The 23,615-nt window shown below is 41.6% G+C and overlaps 1 protein-coding gene across 1 annotated transcript in view; it reads left to right on the top strand.

The window, feature by feature from the left end:
- DENND2C (DENN domain containing 2C) overlaps window positions 1–23,615 on the top strand; it is a 66,004-nt gene that overhangs the window by 13,645 nt on the left and 28,744 nt on the right. Inside the window, exons 2-4 of the mRNA XM_081948866.1 lie at window positions 9,717–10,701; window positions 13,870–14,018; window positions 14,348–14,454. Of these exons, the coding sequence (XP_081804992.1) occupies window positions 9,905–10,701; window positions 13,870–14,018; window positions 14,348–14,454 (1,053 nt within the window). The 5' untranslated portion in view covers window positions 9,717–9,904. The remainder of the gene's footprint in view (window positions 1–9,716; window positions 10,702–13,869; window positions 14,019–14,347; window positions 14,455–23,615) is intronic.

Raw genomic sequence — 23,615 nt, 5'->3', positions numbered from 1 at the left:
TATAGCCTAGGATGAATTGATGCACCATTGTAAAGAACGAGTGTTTAATCTCACTTGCAATTTAGCCTATTTATTCATTTAGCAATTCTTGTCACTTGCAGCTTTTAAAGAATCGTCTCAGAAAATATTTTTGATGATTCTCATTCTTGCTTGTGCTGGCAGAATTGCTTCATGATTTGGATACAGCTGGAACCAGCATTTTTGTTTTTTGACTCATCCATCGTTGGGATAGGATTCCACATTGGCAGCATATGTTTCAGCAGAATGCTCTTCTAGATTGATACCACCTCCCACTTTGGGAATTTTTCACTAAGTCACACTGGAATTGAGTATTTATTTATTTATAAATTATACAAATAATTCTGAAGTTATGTGCGGCTATACAAACTAATAAAACCATGTAAAATTATTTTTAAAAACCTAGACCAATAAGGGAAGAGACACCAAATAGCAGCATTTAATACAAAGCCTGAGTAGATACGGGGGTATTAAATTAACATGAAAAGCTGGTAAGACTTGGCATCAACCATCTCTAAACAGGAAAGCTATTGCTTTGCTGGCAGATTTGTTTCTTGAATGCCCTCTAGTGAATGCCCTTGGAGCAAATATCAATCAGAATAAAACTAGAAGAAACCTTGGAGGTCTTCTAGTCCATCCCCTGCTGAAGCAGGAGACCCTATACCATTTCAGACAGATGGTTATCCAGTCTTGTCTTAAAATCCTCCAGTGATGAAGCACCACAACTTCTGAAGGCAAGCTGTCTAATCTAACCATACATTGGGAAGAAGGTACATATAATTTTCAAATAGTTTTTGACTGCATTGGTTGAAAGGAGTCTACTACTATTGTGCAAATTCTTGTCAATCCATATCCATGCATTACTCAATTCCTGCTTAATGTCAGTTCTGGATTAATTAAAATGTAGGGGCAAAATCCTTTAAGGAAATAGACACAAGTTTTAAAAGCAGTTGCTTCCTTGATCATATAAATAATTTGATGGTATAAAACCTTCCTGAAGATATTTCTAAAACGTAATTTGATCTTAATGCTATTGGTGACCTTTTCCAACTCCTTGCTGACTAATACTGAAAGATACATTTCTATGGCAAGCGGCCTGGTGAGATAGATGAATTGTCTTCATTTTATACTCTATATTTAATTGTTCAAGAAACATCAGGCAACTCCCAGAGGTGTGATATCACCTCTAATTCCCTTTTTTCATACCTCGACTCTTCCACTGGTGCAGGAGGCTGAAGATTGAGGATGCTAAAGGATGCAGGGGATTAGATTTTAATGCAATCTGTTGATCTTTATACAAGGACAACAAATGCCTTTGGAGGGCCCTTCAAATTCAGAATTGCTTTAAATAAAACTGTTTTTCAACCTTAGCAACTTTAAGACATGTGGACTACAATTCCCAGAATTCCCCAACCAGCCATTATGACTGGTTGATATAAATATTTTGAATTTGATACATAGGATCTCCCTGTGGAATTGAATTTCTGAAGGGAGTATCGAAACATGTAACTTTGTTTTCATTGATGTATCTCAAATGGTAGGAAAAAGTTTCTTATCTCAAATATTTAAGAAGACCCAGACTGTATTTGGATGGAGAATATCAACAGGGACTTAGGAAATTCACCTGTTCACAAGCAATCAATCTATTAACTCAGCAGGCTTCTTCAGATACAATCAAATCCCATGAGGCAATTTGTATGTACTGTGATGGTCGATGCTTTTGTATTGCAGCAGCCCTCGTTTATGCAAGCAAAAATACTTTCTCTGGGTGGGCTTGACCTCAGCAATGAGGGGAGCAGTGATATTCAATCATCTGGCAATTCTATAGTTTTGGAACTCCTGGCTTCAGGAAATTAAATTAATCCCCATTGGGAATTTGGAATGGAAAACATTTAAAATGTGTTTTGGCTTACAGTGTTGGAAAGAGATTGGGAAAAAATGCCCGTCACGTGGTATGAATACTTTCCAACAGCCTTCTCTTTGGCAAAGAGATCAGGGAAGGTGCTCTCTTTTCCAATCCTGGCAATGCTGCAAGGGGAATTTTAAAAATAAATAGAAACCCATCTCTGGAATAGTCTCCGGATATTTTTTTTAACATGTCTTTTTTCTTATTACTGATGCCCAATAGCCAACCAAATTTCAAAGAGTAGGAAATTTGCTTATTACAGCACCATAGAATAAATGTGTGTTTAATGTATTTAGAGAGTGTTTCTCAACCTTAGCAGCTTAAGGATGTGTGGACTTCAATTTCCAGAATTCCCTGGACAGCTTTGCTTGGAATTCTGGGAGTTGATGTCCACACATCTTCTTGTTGAGAAACACTGTATTTAGATATCTCAAGACTGGAAGCCAATGGTCTTTTCAAAAAAAAATTCAGAGGGAGGGAAGAAGGGAGAGGCTGGGCTCACACACCATGCTTAGAAATCAACAAAGTTTGTTATAATATCGTATGTGAATCCAGCTAATGTGATTTATTTGTTAATGTGTGGGAAGAAACTGGCCAGCTGTTTTTTTTTTTAATTTGGTAAATCATAGTTAAACAAGGCTTAATTAAGGATGTTATGGGAGCACAGCAAGAACAGGTGAGAAAGTTTATAATGAATGTAGTTGAGACAATTTTAATCATCAGATAAATGTGATGGGGAGTCTTTGTGCATAATAATATGTTAGGGACAAATGTGACTGGCTCACCTGTAACTCAGCATGTTGAGCAATTTCAGCAATTGCAGTTTACTGTTTAGTGTATTATATAAATTCATGTAAACTAAATGAGTTCAGTTAACAAATGATTACCATATTACAGGTAGTCCTCAACTTACAACAGTTCATTTAGTGACCATTCAAAGTTACAACAGCAGTGAAAAAAGTGACTTATGACCCCTTTTCACATTTATGACAGTTGCAGCATTTCCATGGTCACGTGATCCCAATTAAAATGCTTGGCAACTGACTCATATTTATGATGGTTGCAGTGTTACATGATCACCCTTTGTGACCTTCTGATAAGCAAAGTCAGTGGGGGCAGCAGATTCACTTAACAACCGAGTTACTAATTTTACAACTGCAGTGATTCCTTAACAACAGTGGCAAGAAAGGTCGTAAAATGGGGCAAAACTCACTGAACAAAAGTTGTTGCAATGTAAATTTTGGACTCAAGTTGTGGTCATAAGTTGAGGATTACCTGTATTCTTTAGTAGCAACTATTGATTACTTTTTAAAAATGAAATTGGGAGGACATAAAGACAAGAAATTGTAAATAGGTAAAATACAATAAATTATTTCTAAAGTCTGAGATTTAATTCACATTGTGATCTAGCTGTTCTTGCAAAAATGCTACTTAAAGGTAAAGGTAAAGTTCTCCTCGCACATATGTGCTAGTAATTCCCGACTCTAGGGGGTGGTGCTCATCTCCATTTCAAAGCAGAAGAGTCAGCGCTGTCCGAAGATGTCTCCATGGTCATGTGACCGGCATAAGTAAACGCTGAAGGCGCATTGAACGCTGTTACCTTCCCACCAAAGGTGGTTCCTATTTTTCTACTTGCATTTTTACTTGCTTTTGAACTGCTAGGTTGGCAGAAGTTGGGACAAATAACAGGAGCTCACTCCGTTACACGGCACTAGGGATTCGAACTGTCGAACTGCTGACCTTTCTGATCGACAAGCTCAGTGTCTTAGCCACTGAGCCACTTACTGGTAGCCAAAGAGAGGTTCAATATCTGTCTTCATTTGTTCCATTTTGCTTTCTTCAGACATATATATGTATGCATGCATGTATGCATGTATGTATGTAAAGAGAGAGGGAGGGAGAGAGAGAGAGAGATTCTCTAGGAATAAGGTGACTGTTGATAGTATTTTGATTTGATGATCCAAATTCTGAGGGGTAAATAATTGTGGGGTAACTCAGTTCCAAGGAGCATAGGAAAGTGTAGGTCATCATACTATCAGTGGGAATCAAATCAAATCAGACTGTTTTGTCTGGTTTTGGAAGTTTGCCTGTTGCCCATGAAAAGCTTTAAACAAAAATGATTCTGACAGATTAATGGAAGAAATAAGTGCCAGTTTTTCCCCTTAAACTTTTTCGCGCTTGCAAAAACCGATTGAAATCACTTTTGCCCTGCTTGTTTTGAGACAGTCACACTTAGGTTTGTGACATTTGTGGATTGTTCATCCTACTTTATAAGGTCATTGAATGTTAAAGGTTTCCTAAAATTTTTATAAGACTGCTTCTGTTTGTAATGGTTAAGTCAGTTCTGTTGAGGGTGATTTCAGTTAGACCTTCTGCTTCTCTAATTGGAGAACTTAAATGCTGTTAGAGAAGCAGGCATTCTGGCAGTTTGAATGTGACCAGATGGTATCAGGGTGGGATTCAGCCGGTTTGGATTGGTTCAGGTGAACCGGATGCTAATTTTACATATGGTTTGCCAAACCAGTAGTTGCAAGAACTGGCTGCCACCTCAGCTCTTCCCCTCCCAGGAGTCTCCACGTGGCTTGTTTTGGATGCCAGGTAAGTGCAGGGCCCGGATGGAGGCTCTAAGAGGGTGAAAAACAGGCCTTCCGGAAGTCCGGAAATGGCCCGCTTCTGGCCTCTGGAGCCCAGGGGGAGGCGGTTTTCGCCCTCCTGGATGCTCAAAGAAAGCCTGCAGAGGGCAAAGAGCCTTCCCCTGCCATGGTGCAGAAGGCTGAGTAGGCTATGTTCATGCCCACCCAGCAACCGGGCAGAGAACCCCTTGCTAAAAATTTCGAATCCCATCCCTGGCTGGTATCCTGTAACTCTTTAATCCAGATTCCAGTTACAGCATCTAGGTTACAGGAGGATGGCTTTTGATTCTGTTTTTGATATATATAAAAAGTTGGGGATGACGAAATTAAACGGGTCTATGATAACTGTCATTCCGTAGGGCTTTTCTGTCAGGGTTTTGGGCAGACACAGCTTGCTAGTCATAGTCACAACTCTCCACTGAAGACTGGCAGATTTTCTGTCCACTGAGTTACCAGAACAGGATCTTATCAGGACAAAAGTCACCTATTTTAATGATAGACACAGATACCTGGTTTGCAAGCCTGTGCAAGTTCAAATAGTAGTATTCTATTCTTTCTATTGGGTGTGGAGGCTCATGAAGGGTTGTGCCTTGAACAAGAATAGCCAGTATTTCTCCTGAGATAGATTAGGGTATGATCATATTTGAAAACTTTATCAGATTTCATACTAAAGACATGTAGAGAATTTTGCTTTGAAAAATAAAGAGGCAGTGAATATCCAGGCAGAGCCTCTGCTACCCTGTTGTAGTGAAAATTGTACATTTGGTCTTCCTTTAAAAACAAGACATGCCTTTAGACTGATTTGGGCTAATATTGTCTTGCACCCAATATTCAAAGAATGTCATTTGGTCAGGAGAAAATGTAGAAGGGATCCACTTGAAAAGACGATAACAACCAAAAGTTGACTTCTGGCATTTTACAAAAATATATAATAATGCTTTATTTTTGTTTAGACTGTCTTAAATTTGGGTGCATGCTATTTCCTCATGTTTAAACAAAAACCTCAGCAGTAGTATCATTTTTCCAAAGTAGAAGATTCTACAATAGTTCTTTTTTTAATACCAGTGTTCAAAAAGCTCACCCTTCCATGATTTTGTAACCATGTCCTGCTCACATCATTTTAAAAAAAAAAAATTATTGACTGGAAGATTCTCAGAGACCACCTGCACCAGTTTTCTTGCAAGGTTTTTCAGCAGTGGTTTGCCATCACCTTCTTCTACTTCATGTCGTTATTTCATGATCTGTTTCTACTACATATTAACCAATAGGGTATTGAATTAACCCAATTGCGGGGTTAATTGCGGGATTGATGGGTTTACGTTTACCATATTTTTCAGAGTATAAGACGCACCTTTCCCCCCTAAAAGGGCATGGAAATGTTGGTGCGTCTTATACACCAAATACAGCCATTTTTGGCCTCTCGAAACCCTGCCCCCGCATCCCATTTTTGCAAAAAATGGCCCGTTTTCCACCCATTTTTCTCAAAAACATGAGCGTTTTTGCCTTCCCCCAACCGTGCTGAAGCCTGCAGAGTGCTCCTGGGGGCTGGAGAGGACAAAAGCATTTTTTCTTACTTACCACTTCGAAATCCTGATGCGTCTTATACACCAGTGCGTCTTATAGTCTGAAAAATATGGTACATATGAATGGATTTTACAACAAACAGAGCCACATATTTAGTCTAGTGTGTCTTATGAGCAATGTTTGTGTGATTAATTTGTAGTTCAGTATGCTGTACTAGCCTAGAAACAGAGTTGATTAGTAGTTCAGTTAACTAAGTTATGTGAGCGGAATCAGTCTCTTAGTGGATGTAACAATCATATGACACCTGCTCTGCAAGGTAGATCAAAAAAGCCTCAAAAAGATTCCCAGGATTAGCTAAATATGTGGGTTGAAGTAGGAGTTAGTCTGGGGTTGAAAAGAGAAATGACAGGGAAGCATTGAGGGAAAGAATCACCATAAAGATCTGAATCATACAAGCTACACTACTTTCCTTTCCTCTTTGTGTGAGAATCCTGCATTGTGAGTTAGAAATTGTTCACATTTTGTGAGGGGATTTCTACCCCTGGACGTTGCACTACTGTATCCTTTGATTTCCAAAATTTCCATGGATCTTTTGAAAACCATTAGCCCTTGATACCAGTCTCCTACTCTGAAGAATGGCCTTGTTGCTGCTCTATATCAAGACGGGAGGAATATAGACAAAAGGAATGTAGAACAGGGTAGATTAGATTCCTGTCCACGTTGTGTCCAGACAGGTTTAATTATACTTAATTCATATTCTAATTCTTAATGCTAGAGAAGAGAGTCTGAACTGTTCATTGGAAAAGAACTGTCTGAGAGAATGAGAACTGCCTTGTGGTGCCAGGATGACCACTGTGAAATTGTGAGGGGTCTCTATGGATTATGGCAGTAATATTTAGGGCAGGCCTGGGGTGTCTTTGTGGGCTAGAGGTCAAATAATTCTTTACTAATTTGACAGTATTTTCTATCACTGAGGATCATATATGTCAAATAAGAGTTAGATTAATGCCATCTGTACAGGGTTTTTCCATTTGAAAGCCTCATCTCAGTATCCCTTCTATATCTGGTGTTGGCAAATTTTTGCATGCAAGGGCTACCTTCAGCATCATTTTTGGTCTTCTAAAGACTGCAGAGGATGTATGCAGTGATGTCACCAAGAGCCAAAACAAGTAGGGCACTTTTTATCTATTTGAAGGAGAGCATCAAGGAACAAAATAAGTACCGTATTTTTCGGAGTATAAGACTCACCGGAGTGAGTATAAGACGCACCAAGGTTTTGAAGAGGCAAATTTTTTAAAAAAGTTTTTGCACTCTGCAAATCTCCCAAAACGGGCCCGTTTTTCACAAAAACAGGCCCATTTTTTTGTCCAAAAAATCGCATGTATAGCCTTTAGGAGGCTTATAGAGTACTACAGGGGACTTGGGGGGGGGCAAAATTGAGCAAAATACCGGCCCATTTTCCACTCATTTCTGCCTTCCTCACCCCCAGGAGCTCTCTGAAAGCCTTCTACAGGCTGTGCACAGCCATTTTGGTGAAGGGGGTGGGGTTTCGGAAGGCAAAAATGCTGTATTCAGTCTATAAGACGCACCCAGATTTTCAGCCTCTTTTTGGAGGGAAAAAGGTGCATTTTATATTCCGAAAAATACAGGTATGTTAAGATTTGCAGGGATTAAAATAATCCTTTTTTGTCCTTAAAAGGAAAAAAAATAAGCGTAATTTGGGATTGAAGCTTTCACAGAGCTGGACTTTGTCAAAGAAAACTGTGGCTATCTTTTATCTTCTGAAAACTCCAAAAGTGAAGGATTTTCTTAATTTTAGTATAATTCTCCTGCATTTCTCTCTTCGGTTATAGCAGCTTGGGATCTCAGCAAGTAGAAAGAATGGTGGCAATGACTTTTGTCAGTCATGTAGCAAACCATAAAATGGGTAAATTCTGGAACCAACTAGTGCTTTGGATTTAGTTCCAAATGTCGCTTTGGAATGTGTCAGAGTGCAAAGGCACTATGTGATTGTAGTTATTTGTGCCAATATCTCATATTGGTTTTGTGTAACAAAGAGCTTTTGCTGCATAAAATATTATCAAACAGGCTTTGATAAGCAATAGAAAACAATATCAGCATAACATCTGCTGCCTTTACTTCTAATTCCTATTCTGCTTATTCTGGTCTGCCATCAAATAGTAGAGTCTTCATTTGAACAGTGCAGGGCATTTTAAGGGAAGACATTTCCCTGGTTTTATTTCATTTCCTGCCTGCAAAGCATTACTGACTGCTGGAAGAGAATCCATCAATCATTTTCCTTCATGTAAAATAGGGCTGGAGCAGGGCAGGAGACAAGTTAGGTAGGTTGATGGGTTTAGCTGTCTGTCAGTCTCACTCCTCACTTTGCACAAATGTTTTGTGTGGGTGAATTCAAAGAGAGCCAGACTAACAGCTGATCAGCATAGGTGGGAGAAATTGCACAGTGAAGCAGTAAAGCCTTTCCACTGGTACTTGTCTCATTCTTTATTCAGAGCCATACCTCGAGGCCATAAATTAGCTTGGAGATCTGGTTGATACTGGGAAGTGCCCGGTTTGCAAGAACTAGACATCAACCTGAGATTAATGCAGATCTCTATCAACTTCAAATCTAATAGCTATAAGCTTCCAATCCTAAGACTTGTGCTGTTGGAGCGTTTTGATTTTAACTGAGTAATCTTTCTGCAACTACTGTTTGAATGTCCAAGACAGTACTACTACTACTAGTGGTAGTAGTAGCAGCAGCAGCAGCAGCAGCAGCAGCAGCAGCTGGGGTTCTACCTTTTACTTTGTTCTCAAATTTGCTCCAATTTGATATTCAGCTCTACAGGCAAGGAACTTTCAGTGTATGGGCCAAATGACCCATTCAGTTGTGGCTGAGCTCACTTCTCTAGATCAGATTTTTTAACCTATATTCTTGACTTCATCCAGTTGCAAAATTTCTAGGTTTGGGAGCAAGTTTGTAGGTTGATATAAAGCCAATTCTCACACAGACACGACAGCATTGGGCTTCTTTTTCTTTTAGCACTGTTTTAATGGTGTCACAAATATAGAACATGTTAAGAATATCCAATGAAATGTATCTTTGTGAATCAGGTGAGTGTACATCATACAAATTCAGTTGCTAAAATGCTTGTATTACTTGCAACTTCCGTCAAATGTGTGCGTGTGTGTGTATGTGTGTGTTTATCCATTCCATTGTGTTCAATTCTCAGAGACTACCTGGACAAGTCCCTGCAGTTTTATTGGCAAGGTTTTAAAGAAGTAATTTGCCATTGCCTCTTTTCTAGGGCTGAGAAAGAGTCAATCTCCCAAGGTCACTCAGCTGGCTTTGTGCTTAATGTAGGATCTCCTAGATAATGGTCTGATGCTCTCACCACTACACCAAACTAGCTCTCACTGAGAGTAGTAAAAAGTAAGGAAAAGGTCACACATTTTTTTATCAGTGAATAAGTTGCAAATCTAGGTTTGTTGCTCTGCAGTATAAGGAGAGAAGATCAGAATAATTTTTAGTTTGTTTTTAATAAGTGAATCTTGTGGAAAATAATTTATTGTGAAATTATCTAATTGGGTCTTCTAGTCCTTTAGATAAATGTCCTTTGTCTCTTTTTCTACAGTATAGCATCAGGATACCCTTCTTCTTTCTGCAAAAATTGGATCATTCCACAAACTGGATATAATTAGCGAAAAAGAGTTTGAGTTTTGGAAATTCTCTAACCTCTAATATATATATATATATATATATATATATACATCGAAAGGCAGCATGCTGTGATGGGGCTCTTGTGAGTTCAGCTTGCCTGCCATGCACCCCACAGGGAGTGTAGATACCAGTTTTTCCCGTACGGCTGCGCAAACACTGTCCCGTAGCCACTGCCGGAACATAAAGCAAAAGATTTCTCAGTGGGAAGGTCGGACAAAAGGGGTCTGCCTAGAAGAAAGGCAGAAACTGAAGGATTTTGGGGTCAGATATGGCCTCGACAGCAAGGAAAAGTCATCAGCTCCTACACGTGACAAGAGTATAGAAGCCAATGTTCAGCGTTTAGGTTTAGATTTCTGGGAAAACTCTAATCTTGGCTCTGTAACTGAGGAGGAGGAGGAGGAGGACCATCACTTCCAAGAGATTTCCAGAAACCATTCAGTGGAGCAACTTTCTAGTGACACTTTATCTGAAGCAGCAGATGCTACAGAATGGCCACGGGAGAGACTGCCTCCTGGGAATTTCTACACTTCACGGGGCCTATGGAAACAGATGGAAATTCTTCCTTGTGATGTAGAAGCTTCTGTTGCACTGGACTTAAAAAGGAAACGGGAAAGCTGTGGTTCGACAGAGAAGGAACTGAATGTAGCTCCAGCAAAAAGCCTGGAGACAATATATTGTGATGTAGAAGATCAGGAAAGGCAGCCAGCCATCAACCCAGTGCCCAAACCGCAGAGGACTTTCCGTTACCATTCTGAGAAGGACCAGGTAAACTTGGTCAATGGATACCACAGCAATAAGAAGCCACTGGAACAGCTGTGCAATGGGAGCTATCCTACAACTGCCTCCCGTGAGTCTGACCACAGAACAGGCAGCAGAGGAATCCGAGGCAGATCTAAGAGGTGGGTTGCAGCTTGACCTCTTCTAATGAATCTAATTTTCTCTGTTTGTCACAAGCAGCTATGAAGACTGCTGTGTTCTGGAGCAGTAAGTCATTTCTGGAGAAAATCTATGTATGTGGTGCTCTATATGGGGTTGCCCTTGAAGTAACCAGAACATAGTAGTGTGAACAGGCTTGGTATGCCCATGTAACACTTCTGCTTCACGAGCTGCACTGGTTGCCAATTTGCTTCCAGGTATGATTGAAGGTGCTGGTCACTACCTATAAGGGTTACACTACAAAAATCCTGGTTACTTGAGGAACCACCCATTGTATCTGTCCAGTTGGTTTGATCTGGCTGGGTTGGGATGTTGCTGGTTCTATTGATTAAACAATGTCATCTTTCTGGACCCCAGAAGTCTGCCTTCTCTATTGCAGTGCCCACTCTCTGGAATGAACCCTCCCCAAAGAGTTTTGACTCCCCCCCACCACCACCACTCTATTGCCATTTTGAAGGACCCTGGAGAAGTGGCTCTTTGCCCAGAACATTGCCAAAGCGATGGACACCATTTTTCTTCCTTTGCCTTGTTCCCATCTGGGTTTGTTTTCTTTGCCATGTTTGATAATTTGTTTTGTGTTTCTTGTATTTTTACTTGTTCTTAAATGATTTTAACAGTTTGCAAACTGTCCAGTGTCACTGAATTATCATCATCATTATTTTATTTCTAAGAATCAACGCTGACTTGATAGCGCACATAATCAGTCAATCAGTAAGTCATCTACTTTGGGTCATTTTTTCTCATATAAACATTAATGAGGAAGCTTGCATAATTCTTGAGAAAACAAAACATTTTTCCTTTTAGAAAATTGCTTCCTTTTAATTACATAATTTTGTTCATTGGAGTGGAGCACATGAATGAATAAAATGTTAATTTTTTTTTCAGTAGTTGCAAAACTGTGCCCTAACATTCATCCTGGTAGGTGCTTTATAGGCTGTGCCTTTATTTTTTGACCTTTGGCATGCAAAGTGTTGCATTAAAATAGAATTTCAGCCTTGAAAATGAAAACATTGCATTTGTTGCTATGTAAGAAGAAGCTATGTGATCATAAAATTAGACTAAAAATGTGTAGGTCATCCCTGGTATGTCTGTGTTTGAAAGATAAACACATTTACATATGTCTGATTCAGCATTAATGCATGATGTGGATTATCCTGGTGCAGAAATTTCTTTTAGAGTGGAATATTTATAGCTTATTAGTGTGTATGGAAGTTGCCATGAAAAGCCAATACCTTGCAGAATTTGCAGATATAGTTCACATTTTTGATCATGTGAAATGAAGGATGATAGGAACACTATCACTGATACAGTTCGTATCATGCACTAAGAGCTATTCCCCTCTGTTGAATTAAAGTGTTGTCTATTGATCCTTTAAATTGGCAGAAAATTATACTGACGTATTTTTTGCCCTATTGCCAATCCCTATCCTGTCTCTGTTGCCCACATTGCTGTCTTGGTTATGCATATGCAGTGTGTGATACACAAAGAGATTGACTGATTCCACCTTCCTTTTTTGCAAGTCATCAACCACCAAAAAAAGATGAACCAGCCAGTTACAAGTACAGCAATGAGAATAACTCTAGGCTTATCTCTGTCGTCCTCCTGCTTTACCTTAATCTGTCATAATCTAATGAAATTAAATCAATTGAATTACATTATATTAAATATAAAAAACAGATTGCTCTCAGTTTACAATCAAATTAAGACTGGAAATCTGGTCATAAATCATTTTGGTCATAAGTCCAGGTGCACATATGACTAACCACAGGTTTTTGACATTTTTCACAGTGATTGTCAGGCAATCATATGGCTGCTAAATGAATATCACATTCGTTAAGTGAAACCAATTCTTCTGAATGGACCTTTTTTTTGCCAGAAACTAACAAAACCCGCCACAAACTGGCAAAAAGTGTTACAAACTGCAGTCATGTGTCTGCAGGGTGCTGCAACCAGTCATAGTGGTAATTCAGTTACCAAGCACCCAAAATGTAGTCACTTTATCATGGGAAGCACCATTTTACAATAGCCAGAAGAACTTTGCAAGCCATAAAGCACAGGTTTCAAGATCATCATAACTCTAAACTGTTGTAAAACAACCAGTTGAGAACTACCCTGTAGACTCATGGAGACATGAAGTAGCTGAGTATAACCAGTGGTTGAACATAGAATATATCTCCCATTCATTATTTATTTACAGGGAACAAATTCTGGTTTTCAGATTCCCTCATGTGTTGTCTTGGAGAGAATGGTACTATGGGTTTGGTCCTATCATTTCAGTTTTGCTGTTTCAGTCCTGCATTAAAATGATATGGAATATAGACCTAACACACTTATAATATTGCTGGTGGTACTATTATTTGATTGTCTAACAAAATCTAGGGGACATCAGATTCAAGAGAGCTACTTAGTATCTAAGTTCTCTTCTTTTTCCTTAGAAGGATAAATATAAAACCAATTAAAAATTCAATGTGTGTTAAAGTATTGTGACTCTCCAGGTTTTGTGGTTTGCAAACTACATGGTTTATAGTATGTAACTGAAGCACTTTCAGGTGTGGCTTAGTTAAATAAACTGTGCTTTAGTATCAAGTCAAATTATCATTAATGGCTCTTTCACCTCTTCCATTCTACATTGCTGGTGGAAGATTGAGAAAGACAGATTTTCCAAAATTGTGCACATAATTTTATTTTCTAAAACATTCCAAGAACAATATTATATATACATAAAAATGTGGCCCACATTTTGAGCCCATGCTTGAAGATGGCAGGTGAGATCCTGCCGAAACGTTGCAAAGACAATCTCAACCTTACACGGGAAAAGACCCGAATACAACAAAACCAGCATACCTACACCCGTGAAAATCTACGAAAACATATATATATATATATATATATATATATATATATATATATATATATATATATATATATATATATATATATATATATATATATATATATATATATATATATATATATATATATATATTGTGTTGCATTTGTGTATATATATATGCATATTTTTAAAATGCATCCATTCCTAGGTAGTTCGCTTTAAAAAAACCTAGGAGATAAATAGCTGTGCTTGATTCTGTACCAAGATGTGTTATAACTTATCCTATTCTTATTTATAGAAAGTCCTTTGAATTTGAGGACATCCAAAGTTATCGAAACAGACTAGCAGCCATCGAGTACCAAAAGCTTCACGAAGAACTAAATGGCACTACACGTGTCTGTCTCTATTGCACGCAGTCAGAGGACAACCTCTATGAGGATATTATTGGTAAGATTTCAGATCTATCTAAAAGAAACAAGAAACAGCCTTCTGAAAGAAAAGTAGCTGCTACAGTTCAGTTCTAGAGAATTCTGGAATACATATTCTGATCTCCTGTGCTGATATATTCATGGATATCTGATGAATATGCATAGTTCCTCCACTGGGAAGCTAGAAATTAAAGACAGTCATTTGGGGATTTGCTTTGATTCCTCTATTTGTCACTCGCTGGGTAATAACTCGATGCCAGTTTGTGCCTATGAAAAAATAGTAATTGGCAAATGTATGTGGTTGGTTTGTCTACCCATGCCCTGCTTCAAAATAATTCTTTTTTCTAGATCCTGCAAAAGAGAATCCCTATGAGGACATTAAAGTGAAGCCTTTGTGGAGGATCCCATCTAATTGGAAGCTGCCTCCTCCCCGAAATACCTTCAAGCCACCCAAGGTGAATTCACGTTTAGCAATTGTCCTCTCTAGTTAAATATTGGAGTTTGTGCCTGTGCTACACAGGGATTAGGCATTATCGTGCAGAAATCTGAACAAAATGAAGTTATTTGTCTACATTGCTCCGTGATTATAAATAAGTAAGTGCCTCTTTGTTTTGCCTCGTCTTTATTCCCACGTGAATCATCACATTGCAGTTGTTCCTTGAAGAACATAGAGGTATGTAAACTCACTTTTAAGAGAATGGATGCCCATGAAGCTGATTGAACTTTGCTTGGTCTCTATTTAATCTGAAGAGGATACTTTGCCCTCCCATGCACAGAACCAAACCAAACCAAAAAAAAAAAAAAAGAGAGAGAGAGAGAGAAAATTGTATAGTATTTGTACAGTTGTGTTTCGGCATAGGTTTTCCTTTTCAGGAATGGATTCATGTGGATGTGATTCAAACCAAATACTAGTGTAGCAGGCCATTTGTTTAACTGACCAACCATTTCTTTTCTCTCCCCAACCTATGCTTATGTAGCTCTTGTTGCTTAATTAAATATTCAAATATTTCTTACTATTAGCCATACTGACTGGGTAATAAGTTTTGTAGTTTAGTAACCTTTAGAGAATTAGATGTTATGTGCTTTTTTAGATGGCTGCCAAAATCAGATTAATATCGCTTACCTACCTACTACTTACCAGAGGTACTTATAATAATAGCTCCAAAATCTTCCATCCCAATTAACTTTTTGTACTTAGTGCAGTTAGTCCTCGACTTACAATAATTCATTTAGTGACTGTTCAAAATTACAACATTATTGAAAAAAGTGACTTATGACCATTTCTCACACTTACAACCATTTTAGCCTCCCCATGGTCACGTGATCATAATTCAGACTGTTGGTAACTGTCTCACATTTATGACGGTTGCAATGTCCGAGATCATGTTACCTTTTGTGACCTTCTGACAAGCAAAGACAATGGATAAACCAGATTCACTTAACAACCGTGTTACTAACTTAACTGCAATAACTCACTTAACGATTGTGGCAAGAAAGGTCGTAAAATGGGGCAAAACTCACCTAACAAATGTCTCAGCAACATAAATTCTGGGCTCAGTTGTGGTCATAAGTCGAGGACTACCTGTAGTGAACTGGAGGATGGGAGTAGATTGTCTATCCCTGATGGTTTGTGGTAAAAGGAGATGTTTCCCTGGCTGATGAAATTATAATAGGTACTATTGTTAGTGTCTATTTTTCTATACCAGGCCTGTCAAACTGGGCTTGATGCGTAACACGCAGGCCACGCCCACCCTGGCTCTGCAAATGCAAAAAAGTTGCAATATGTCACGATACATCATGTGATGCAATCGAGTTTGACACACGTGTTCTATACTGTTCTGAAAAAGGAATGAGCCATGTGTTAATTTATAGGTGTTTAATGAAGTACTGACAGCTACCATTTAAAAGAAAGAACTAAGGCAATAGTTTATAGTTTTTAAAGGCAAAAACTATTTTGCCCAAAGAAGGGAGACATGGGAGTATAAATTGTTCTTATGCAACTGCTTACCCTAACGCCAATACTAATCCATTTTTCTTCATGTAATTTAAATCAAGATTTTTTGAGTAGTTATTTATTTATTTAAAAATTACATGGCCTAACTCACTCTCGGGAACTCCAGGCAGCTTGCAAGGTTTAATCCCAAAGCTGATTGTTGTTTTGTTTCTTTGTGTGATTTAGTTACTTTTTAGGCGTAATCAAGTTGGTTTTACTTCGGAGTGACATGAACCATCTTGCCCTATCTGGAATAATAACGTGTAATTCTCCCTGGGACATTTCTGTAGCTTGTTTGATCTTGTCCATCAATCTAGCCCGTTGTCTTCTTCTTTCAACCTGCCAAGCATAAAAACTTTTTAAATCCATCATTCACTTGCCTCACATGTCCAATGTTCTTTTGCTTTTGCTTCCTGCCTAAAGAGAGCAATCAGCCTTTATTTAATCCAAGACTGATTGACTACAGTCTATGGTACTTTTAAGGCGCAATATAATACAATTGTCCTATTTTTACAGGACAGATTAGCAATGGAAAAACTGCTGCAGAAGAAAAAGGCCTTGAATTTAAACTCTGGAGCATAAACCTATATAAAGATTTAACTGGCTGTGCTCCTCAATGGGTAGAGCTATTGTACATGCAAATGTATATGTATATGTATATGTATGTATGTATGTTTGTATGTATGTATGCATGCATGCATGCATACATACATACATACATACATACATGCATGTTTCACCCAACTATTCCTAATGTAAGTTTACTTTGTAAATTTTACAGATATGGGAAAATATGTAAACTTATTGTTTACATAGGTTTTACTTATTCTGAACTACTGTGTTTTCCTCTAAATTACATTCTTAGAGCAGCTTCTTGCTCATCAGGAAGTTCCTTTTGTTTATTATTTCTGTTAATTCTTCTGTTATTTTTCTGAAGCAAAAACTGGTATGATTGGGCAGAGTGGGCATCCCCCAGGTTCCCCCTATTAAGCAGTGCCATCTGGTGGGACCAAGGAAGTGTGTCCTGTCTGTAACAGCACCTGATTGGAATCACCTCAGCCATCTCAAGATGCATTTGACCTCCCAACTTGCCTGTGTTTAAAACGTAGTCTCCCCCCCCTGCCCTTGGGGTGAATGAGGGGTGGGTCTTTTTTTGTTTTTGGCTAAGAAGGTTCCCCCCCCCCCCGACTTTGTAGTTTCCACCCGTGTCATCTGTGTTTTGTGGACAGTTTTATTATTCACTGCTCAGAGTTATGTTACAAAAAGTGACATAAAATAATTATTTCTCTATTTAAATGCTTGTCTATTAATGTTAACATATTCTACATTCTGGCATTATCTCCATAAGTCTTCCTGTGCACTGCTTGGAGAGTCCAAGCAATGGGTTAAATTAGTCTGGTTGTCCTGGGACTGAGGAATCTTTTTTCCTTGACCATGCCTCCTGGTGCCTCGTGACGCCAGATTTTTTTCCTCAGTCTGGCCCAATAACAGACTAAAATTTGAGCTCCAGCTTTTTAAAACCAGGCTTGAACTCTCCGTTTCTATATTTCACCATTTTTCCCCTTTTATTCAGTTTTTTTCCTTGCCTCTTATTTTCTGTTATTCCCTTTCGTTTCCCTTTTCGTTTGATTCCTCTTCTACTTCTTCGATGGCTTGTGAGGTAGGAGCGGATGTCGGGGGGGGGGTGCTCCGCTGACCACGCCACTTTGGATGGCAGCGGAGGCTCTTTTAAGAGCCTTATCTCTCCTTCCGAAAGTCGGCTGAGTTCTCGGCAGTTGCCGAGAGCGTGTGGCAGCCGATTTTTCATTATTTGCTTGCTGCCGAGCCACGGAGAGCTGGCGGAAGCCGTTTAGAGTTGCGGCCGCCATTTTCTAAACACCCACCCTTATGCTGAGCGGCGGCCATTTTCCAGGGTTTGAATTTCACGCCCTTTCTTCTTGGCCCTTTGCCACCTTGTCCGGCTTCCGCAGATCGCCGCCGAGTGGTCAGGTGGCTCTCTTCGGGTCTCCGGAAGGGCCACTGCCACTCTTATTTGGAAGCATCAGGAGGCGCTGATGTCATTGGCCTCCACGAGGTCATACACCAGCACAGAGAGGGTGAGTTGGTTTTTTTCCGTTCCTCTGCTGCCCCTCTCTGCCTGATCTGCATAGGCCACACAACCTCTCTGGTTCGCGGTCCTAATCCTGACTCTCCTCACTTGCTCCAGGTCTCAGCTGCAACAGAGGGCCTCTTCAATAAGGACTTCTTATCTGACTTGCTTAGTGATGGATTCACCATCTTGCCTCACTTAGCGATGGTTTACCAAGTTTTTCAGTTTACGACTAGATGGCTAAGACCCCACAAATAACTGACACAGAGCAGCCAGGACCCTCTTCAACCTGATTCAAACCCAGGCCCTGGGCAAGGGCAGACAACCTAGAAGGGGCAAAGTGACGGGGCAGCCCAGCCATCCCTATCGTTCGTCGTCAGCTGCAACAGTAGGGATGCTGAACGCCGGCAACGGGCATTCGAGAAATAGTTTGAGAAGACCCAGTGCCAGGTGACTTGGGCCAAACCATCGCCCCCAGCTCAAATGGTGTCAATCCCTCCTTCCTCTTCCATTGGGGACCTCCTGCGGATCATTGAGGAGGAGGTGGCTTCCCAGGACTTGTCCCTTGACTTCTCCATGGTAGACCCCGGTTCACCAGTGCCTTCCTTTGTCTCTGATTTGGCACCTGGGGATGTGGCGCAGCCTGATGGGAGGTTTCCAGCCCCGTCCTTCGAGGAACAGGCACCCCCTTCTCCCAGAGACGGAGCAGGGGACAGACCCAGGGACGACCAGGAGCCCGAGTTATCCACTCGCATGCAAGCAGTCATGGCTCAAGCCATTTCCAGGGTATAGCAGAGGGTCTTCAGAAAAAAGACCAAGCCCCAGCCAACCTGGCTCCACTCCAGGCCAGTATGGGGGCACTGAGTACTGCCCGCAGGGTTCGCCATCCTTTCTTGGAATCCTCGGTGGTCAGTGAGGCTTCTGCCTGGGAAGACCCGGAGCAGGAGGCACAGGAGCTTTCGGAGGACGAGGACCTCCCCCCCAGATGCTCCTGCTTTCTCTGGACTTTTTAAGCCTACACCCTACCCAAGTGGGCACTAAGGCCCAGACTACTCAAGGCTCGGCTGAGCTTTCGGTGGCCAATCCTAACGAAAGCATGTTTAAGTCTCAGGCACCGCCACAGGAGCTGGTTCCTGTCCCCAGTTTCTTCATGGATGTAATTCAGTGACAATGGGTCCAGCCGGGCTCCCTTATCCCGGCCAGTGGTGGGGATAAAAAATTATATTCAGTGGAACCTGCACTGGAGGACATCTTAACTTTGCCTTCGGTGGATGCTCCAATAGCAACCCTCATCATCCTCGCAGGGATCCACCAGGGGGACCTTCTAACGTCCATCGGCTTAAAGGAGGCTTATCTACACATCCCAATTCGACGACACCGAAGGTTCCTGCGGTTCTTTTACGACGGCCGACACTATCAGTACAGGGCCCTGCCATTCGGCCTGTCATCAGCTCCCAGGACCTTCACAAAGATTCTGTCAGTAGTTGCTATGCACCTCAGGCACAGACCGTAAGGCTCCAATGTTACCCAGATGACATCCTCATTCAGTCGTCGTCCAGGGGACAGGCCTTGAGGGACCTCCACATCACCATGAGGTCCCTCCGCAATCACGGGTTTTCCTTGAAAAGAGTCACCTTTCCCCGACTACCAAACTCCTCCACCTGTGGGCAGTGGTAGACACTTCCACCTGCAGGGTGTCCCTCTCCCAGGAGAGGATAGACAGCCTAGTATCCCTAGCTCGCAAGGTCCCAATGCTGCTTCTCTCGCAATTGCTGGAGAAGATGATTTCATACATCTTGGTGGTCCCGTGGGGATGTCTACATTTCTGGGAGTTGCAGTGGTTACTCCTGCCCCATCAGAGAGCCAACAGAAGCAACTCCCCCATGAAGGTTCGTCTTCCCCCGGCTGTAAGAAGGTCCCTCAGATGGTGGCAGTCAGCAGCTCTTTGGAAAGGTCATCTCTTCAAGGAGCCGGAGAGAATAGCCATCACAACAGATGCCAGCCTTGCCAGCTGAGGCGCACACATGGAAACTCACGTGACTCAGGGCAAGTGGTCGCCAGCTAAAGTGGCTTGCAACATCAACTTCCTAGAGCTGCGGGCAGCGAGACTCACCCTACGTCATTTTCAACAGGACATTCTACACCAAACGTACTCTTGATGACAGACAATGTGGCCACCAAAGCCCACATAAACCGCCAAGGGGGCACGAGATCCAGAAAGCTCATGGTGGAGGCAGAGACCCTGGGCAGGTGGGCGGAGTATCACCTCGAGTCCCTCCACTCCGATCACATCTCAGGAGTGGACAACACCCTGGCAGACTGGTTGAGCAGGACCACCATAGACAATGCAGAGTGGCGATTATACCCGGTCCTCTTTTGCCAGCTGTTTCGCAGATTCAGCACTCCAACGGTTGACCTATTTGCCACCCACGAAAATGCGCAACTCCAGCGGTTCTTCTCCTGCTTCCACTCGCCAGAGGCAGAGAAGACGGATGCTCTCCACTGCTGGTGGCCCCAGGAGCTACTATATGCCTTCCTGCCACTACCCCTGCTACCACAACTGATCCGCAAAATCATTGCAGAGAGGGCGGAGGTACTGTTGGTCGCACCTCACTGGCCTCGGAGGTACTGGTACGCCAATCTTGTCGGCTTGTTGGTGATCAGCCCGTGGCGAATTCCCCAGGGCCAGTTCTCCCTCAGCCAGGGGGCCATTGTACATCCGGACCCCCAGTGGCTCCAGTTGGCCGTCTGGCACTTGAGGGGGACCTCCTGAGGAGGGAAGGCCTGTCGGAGGAGGTGATTCGTACCATCCGGGCGTCCAGATGTCCTTCAACGACCAGGATTTACAATTCCATGTGGTCCAGCTTTACCAAGTGGTGTGACAACCTCCAAATTGATCCAGTCATAGCACCGGTTTCCTGTGTATTGGACTTTCTTCAGGGGGCCTCGACAAGGTACTCACTCCTAACACCCTCTGTCGCCAGTTAGCTACCTTATCCACCATTTGGTCGGGGTCTCAGCCCAGACCCTCAGCAGGATCCTGAGGGTTAGGTGCTTCCTCAAGGGCGCTTCCAATTTACGCTCTCCGGTGATCCACCGATACCCAACTTGGCAACTATCCGTGATCTTCCAAGCTCTCACTTCAGCTTCCTTCGAGCCGCTGAGCACTGTTTCCCTCTGACACCTAACACTCAAAACAGTTTTCCTTGTCGCAATAACATCTGCAAGGTGCATTTCTGAGCTGGCGGCCCTATCGGTCCACGAGGACCTTTGTATCATTCATCCGGATAGGGTTGTTCTACGCCTGGACCCTGCATTCATCCCAAAGATCAACACCTGGTTCCATAGGACACAAGAGATCATATTACCGAACTTTTGCCCGCATCCCAGGCATCCGAGGGAATGCGTCAGGCACCCACTAGATGTGAGACGGGCTCTGTGAAGATACAGAAAACGAACAGCAGAATTCCACAGATCGGAGGCCCTATTCCTGTTGTTCCAGCCGGGGTCCATGGGTAAGAAGGTGTCCTCTGCCACCATCGACAGGTGGCTGAGAGTGTGCATTTCAGCTGCTTATGAGCATCAGTCCAGGACTGTTCCTCAGAACGTCACCGCTCATTCTACGAGGAGCGCCACCACCACTACGGCCTGGGCAACCCAGGCTGCCATAGATGACATCTGTAGAGCAGCTACATGGTCCTCTCCGTCGCCCTTTGTCAGACACTATAAACTGGACATGTTTGCATCAGCCGAAGCATCGTTCGGCAGGCGGGTTCTCCAAGTTGTTGTTTCCATGACCGAATCCCTGGACAGACCTTCTTCCCGCCCTAGTGATATGTAACTTGGGTATGTTCCATTGCTTGGACTCTCCAAGCAGTGCACAGGAAAATGACCATTGGCTTACCTGAAGGTTCCTTTTCTGTGCACTGCGGGAGAGTCCAACCCGCCCTGAGTTATTGTGCCCAGGGATTCGGTACCATTAATTACCATCGAACTCTTCTCTATTCATCAACAAATTTACTATCTTCAATGGATCCAGAGATCGTCAAAAATCTGCCGTCACGAGGCACCAGGAGGCATGGTCAATGAAAAAAAATTCCTCAGTCCCAGGGCAACCAGACTAATTTAACCCATTGCTTGGACTCTCCTGCAGTGCACAGAAAAGAACCCTTCAGGTAAGCCAATGGTCAATCTCTCTCCATGTATTTTAATGGTGAACTCCTAAGCAAGACTTGATGAAAGTTGGCCTAATAATTTGTTACTATTAGTGCTGCTTTCTAATCTGCACTTTGTGTTGTTCCATATTTGTTGACATGGATTTATTTGAAGTTCAACTGTTGCTTCGTCTTTAGCTTTAAACGGTTCAGTAGATATTTTATCTGCACCTGCACTTTCTTATTAACAGCAGATCTGTTGGCTGTCGTGTCTCATTCTCTTGTAGAATTAGTTCCTGAATATATTTTGTTTTTACAGATATTCCAGAGGTGGGTTCCTACCAGTTCGGACCGGTTCAGCCAAACTAGTAGTGGTTTGGCAGTCCGGGTTGCTGGAACCGGCAGCGACCCAGGCCTGCCACACACCCGAATCGGTTCTCCCGACATCGCCATAGGCACCGCCATCTTGTTTTTTGCTTCTGCGCATGCACCGAGCAATTTTTATTGCACTGAGCATGCGCACGCAGCGTACAGCAAGCGTGTGTGCGTGCACACACAACCATGAGCCAACTGGCAGTAGTGACTGCCAGAACCCAGCCCTGAGATATTCCTGTCAATCTATAATATTACTTGTAAAAGATTTTGATATTTACGTATTTAAAATATTTCTGTACTACTTTGTTTTGAAGTGAAATCTATGAAATCTCTTTTTTCATTATTCTTGAATGGCCCAACATTAACTATAAATCTTCTGATGATTTTTTTGGATCCTCTTAAATAGATTCCTCATTTCCTTTTCTTGTTATCTTGTGTTCTTTGTTGACATTTTTGATTAATATATTGTTCCGTGCCCTTTCTTGCCTGATGTTGAAATTTGGTGACATATGGCCTCCTTGTTGTTTAAGGCAATATGGTCCGCCTTCTTTTAATGATTGCTTGTGCTAAAATCAGCCCGTATTTTCCTCTGTTGAAATTTTGGATTTTTTTTCCAGTTTAGTTTTTCTTTAGTCTCTTATATCTTCCTGTAGAATAGATCTTCCTGTGCAGTACTGTATAAATTATGTCTTCCTATAGACATACTATATATGTTACTTATATTAAAATCTGATTGTGTATTCTTCATTTGCTCTTTTTAATTTAATTTTTTTATGTTTAGCCTATGTAAAAGATACCTTTGCAAGTCCACCTCTTGAAGATTTTATCTGTGCAAGTTTTTTTTAACTTTTTAATCTAGTCAACAGAACTGGACTTTCTGATAATTTCCCATCCAAATACTAATCAGGCCCCGTCATGCTGAGTTTATGAGGTCAGCTACATACCTCTATCTTCTGCGGTTGAAACTGATACATTTGACTCTAGTTGTCCTATGTTCCAGAGTAA

The sequence above is a fragment of the Natrix helvetica genome (assembly GCF_964273705.1).
Source record: "Natrix helvetica genome assembly, chromosome: 3".
NCBI classification, from domain to species: Eukaryota; Metazoa; Chordata; class Lepidosauria; order Squamata; family Natricidae; genus Natrix; species Natrix helvetica.
Note: the sequence above shows the minus strand (reverse complement) of the source record. Positions and strands in the feature narration are given on the sequence as shown.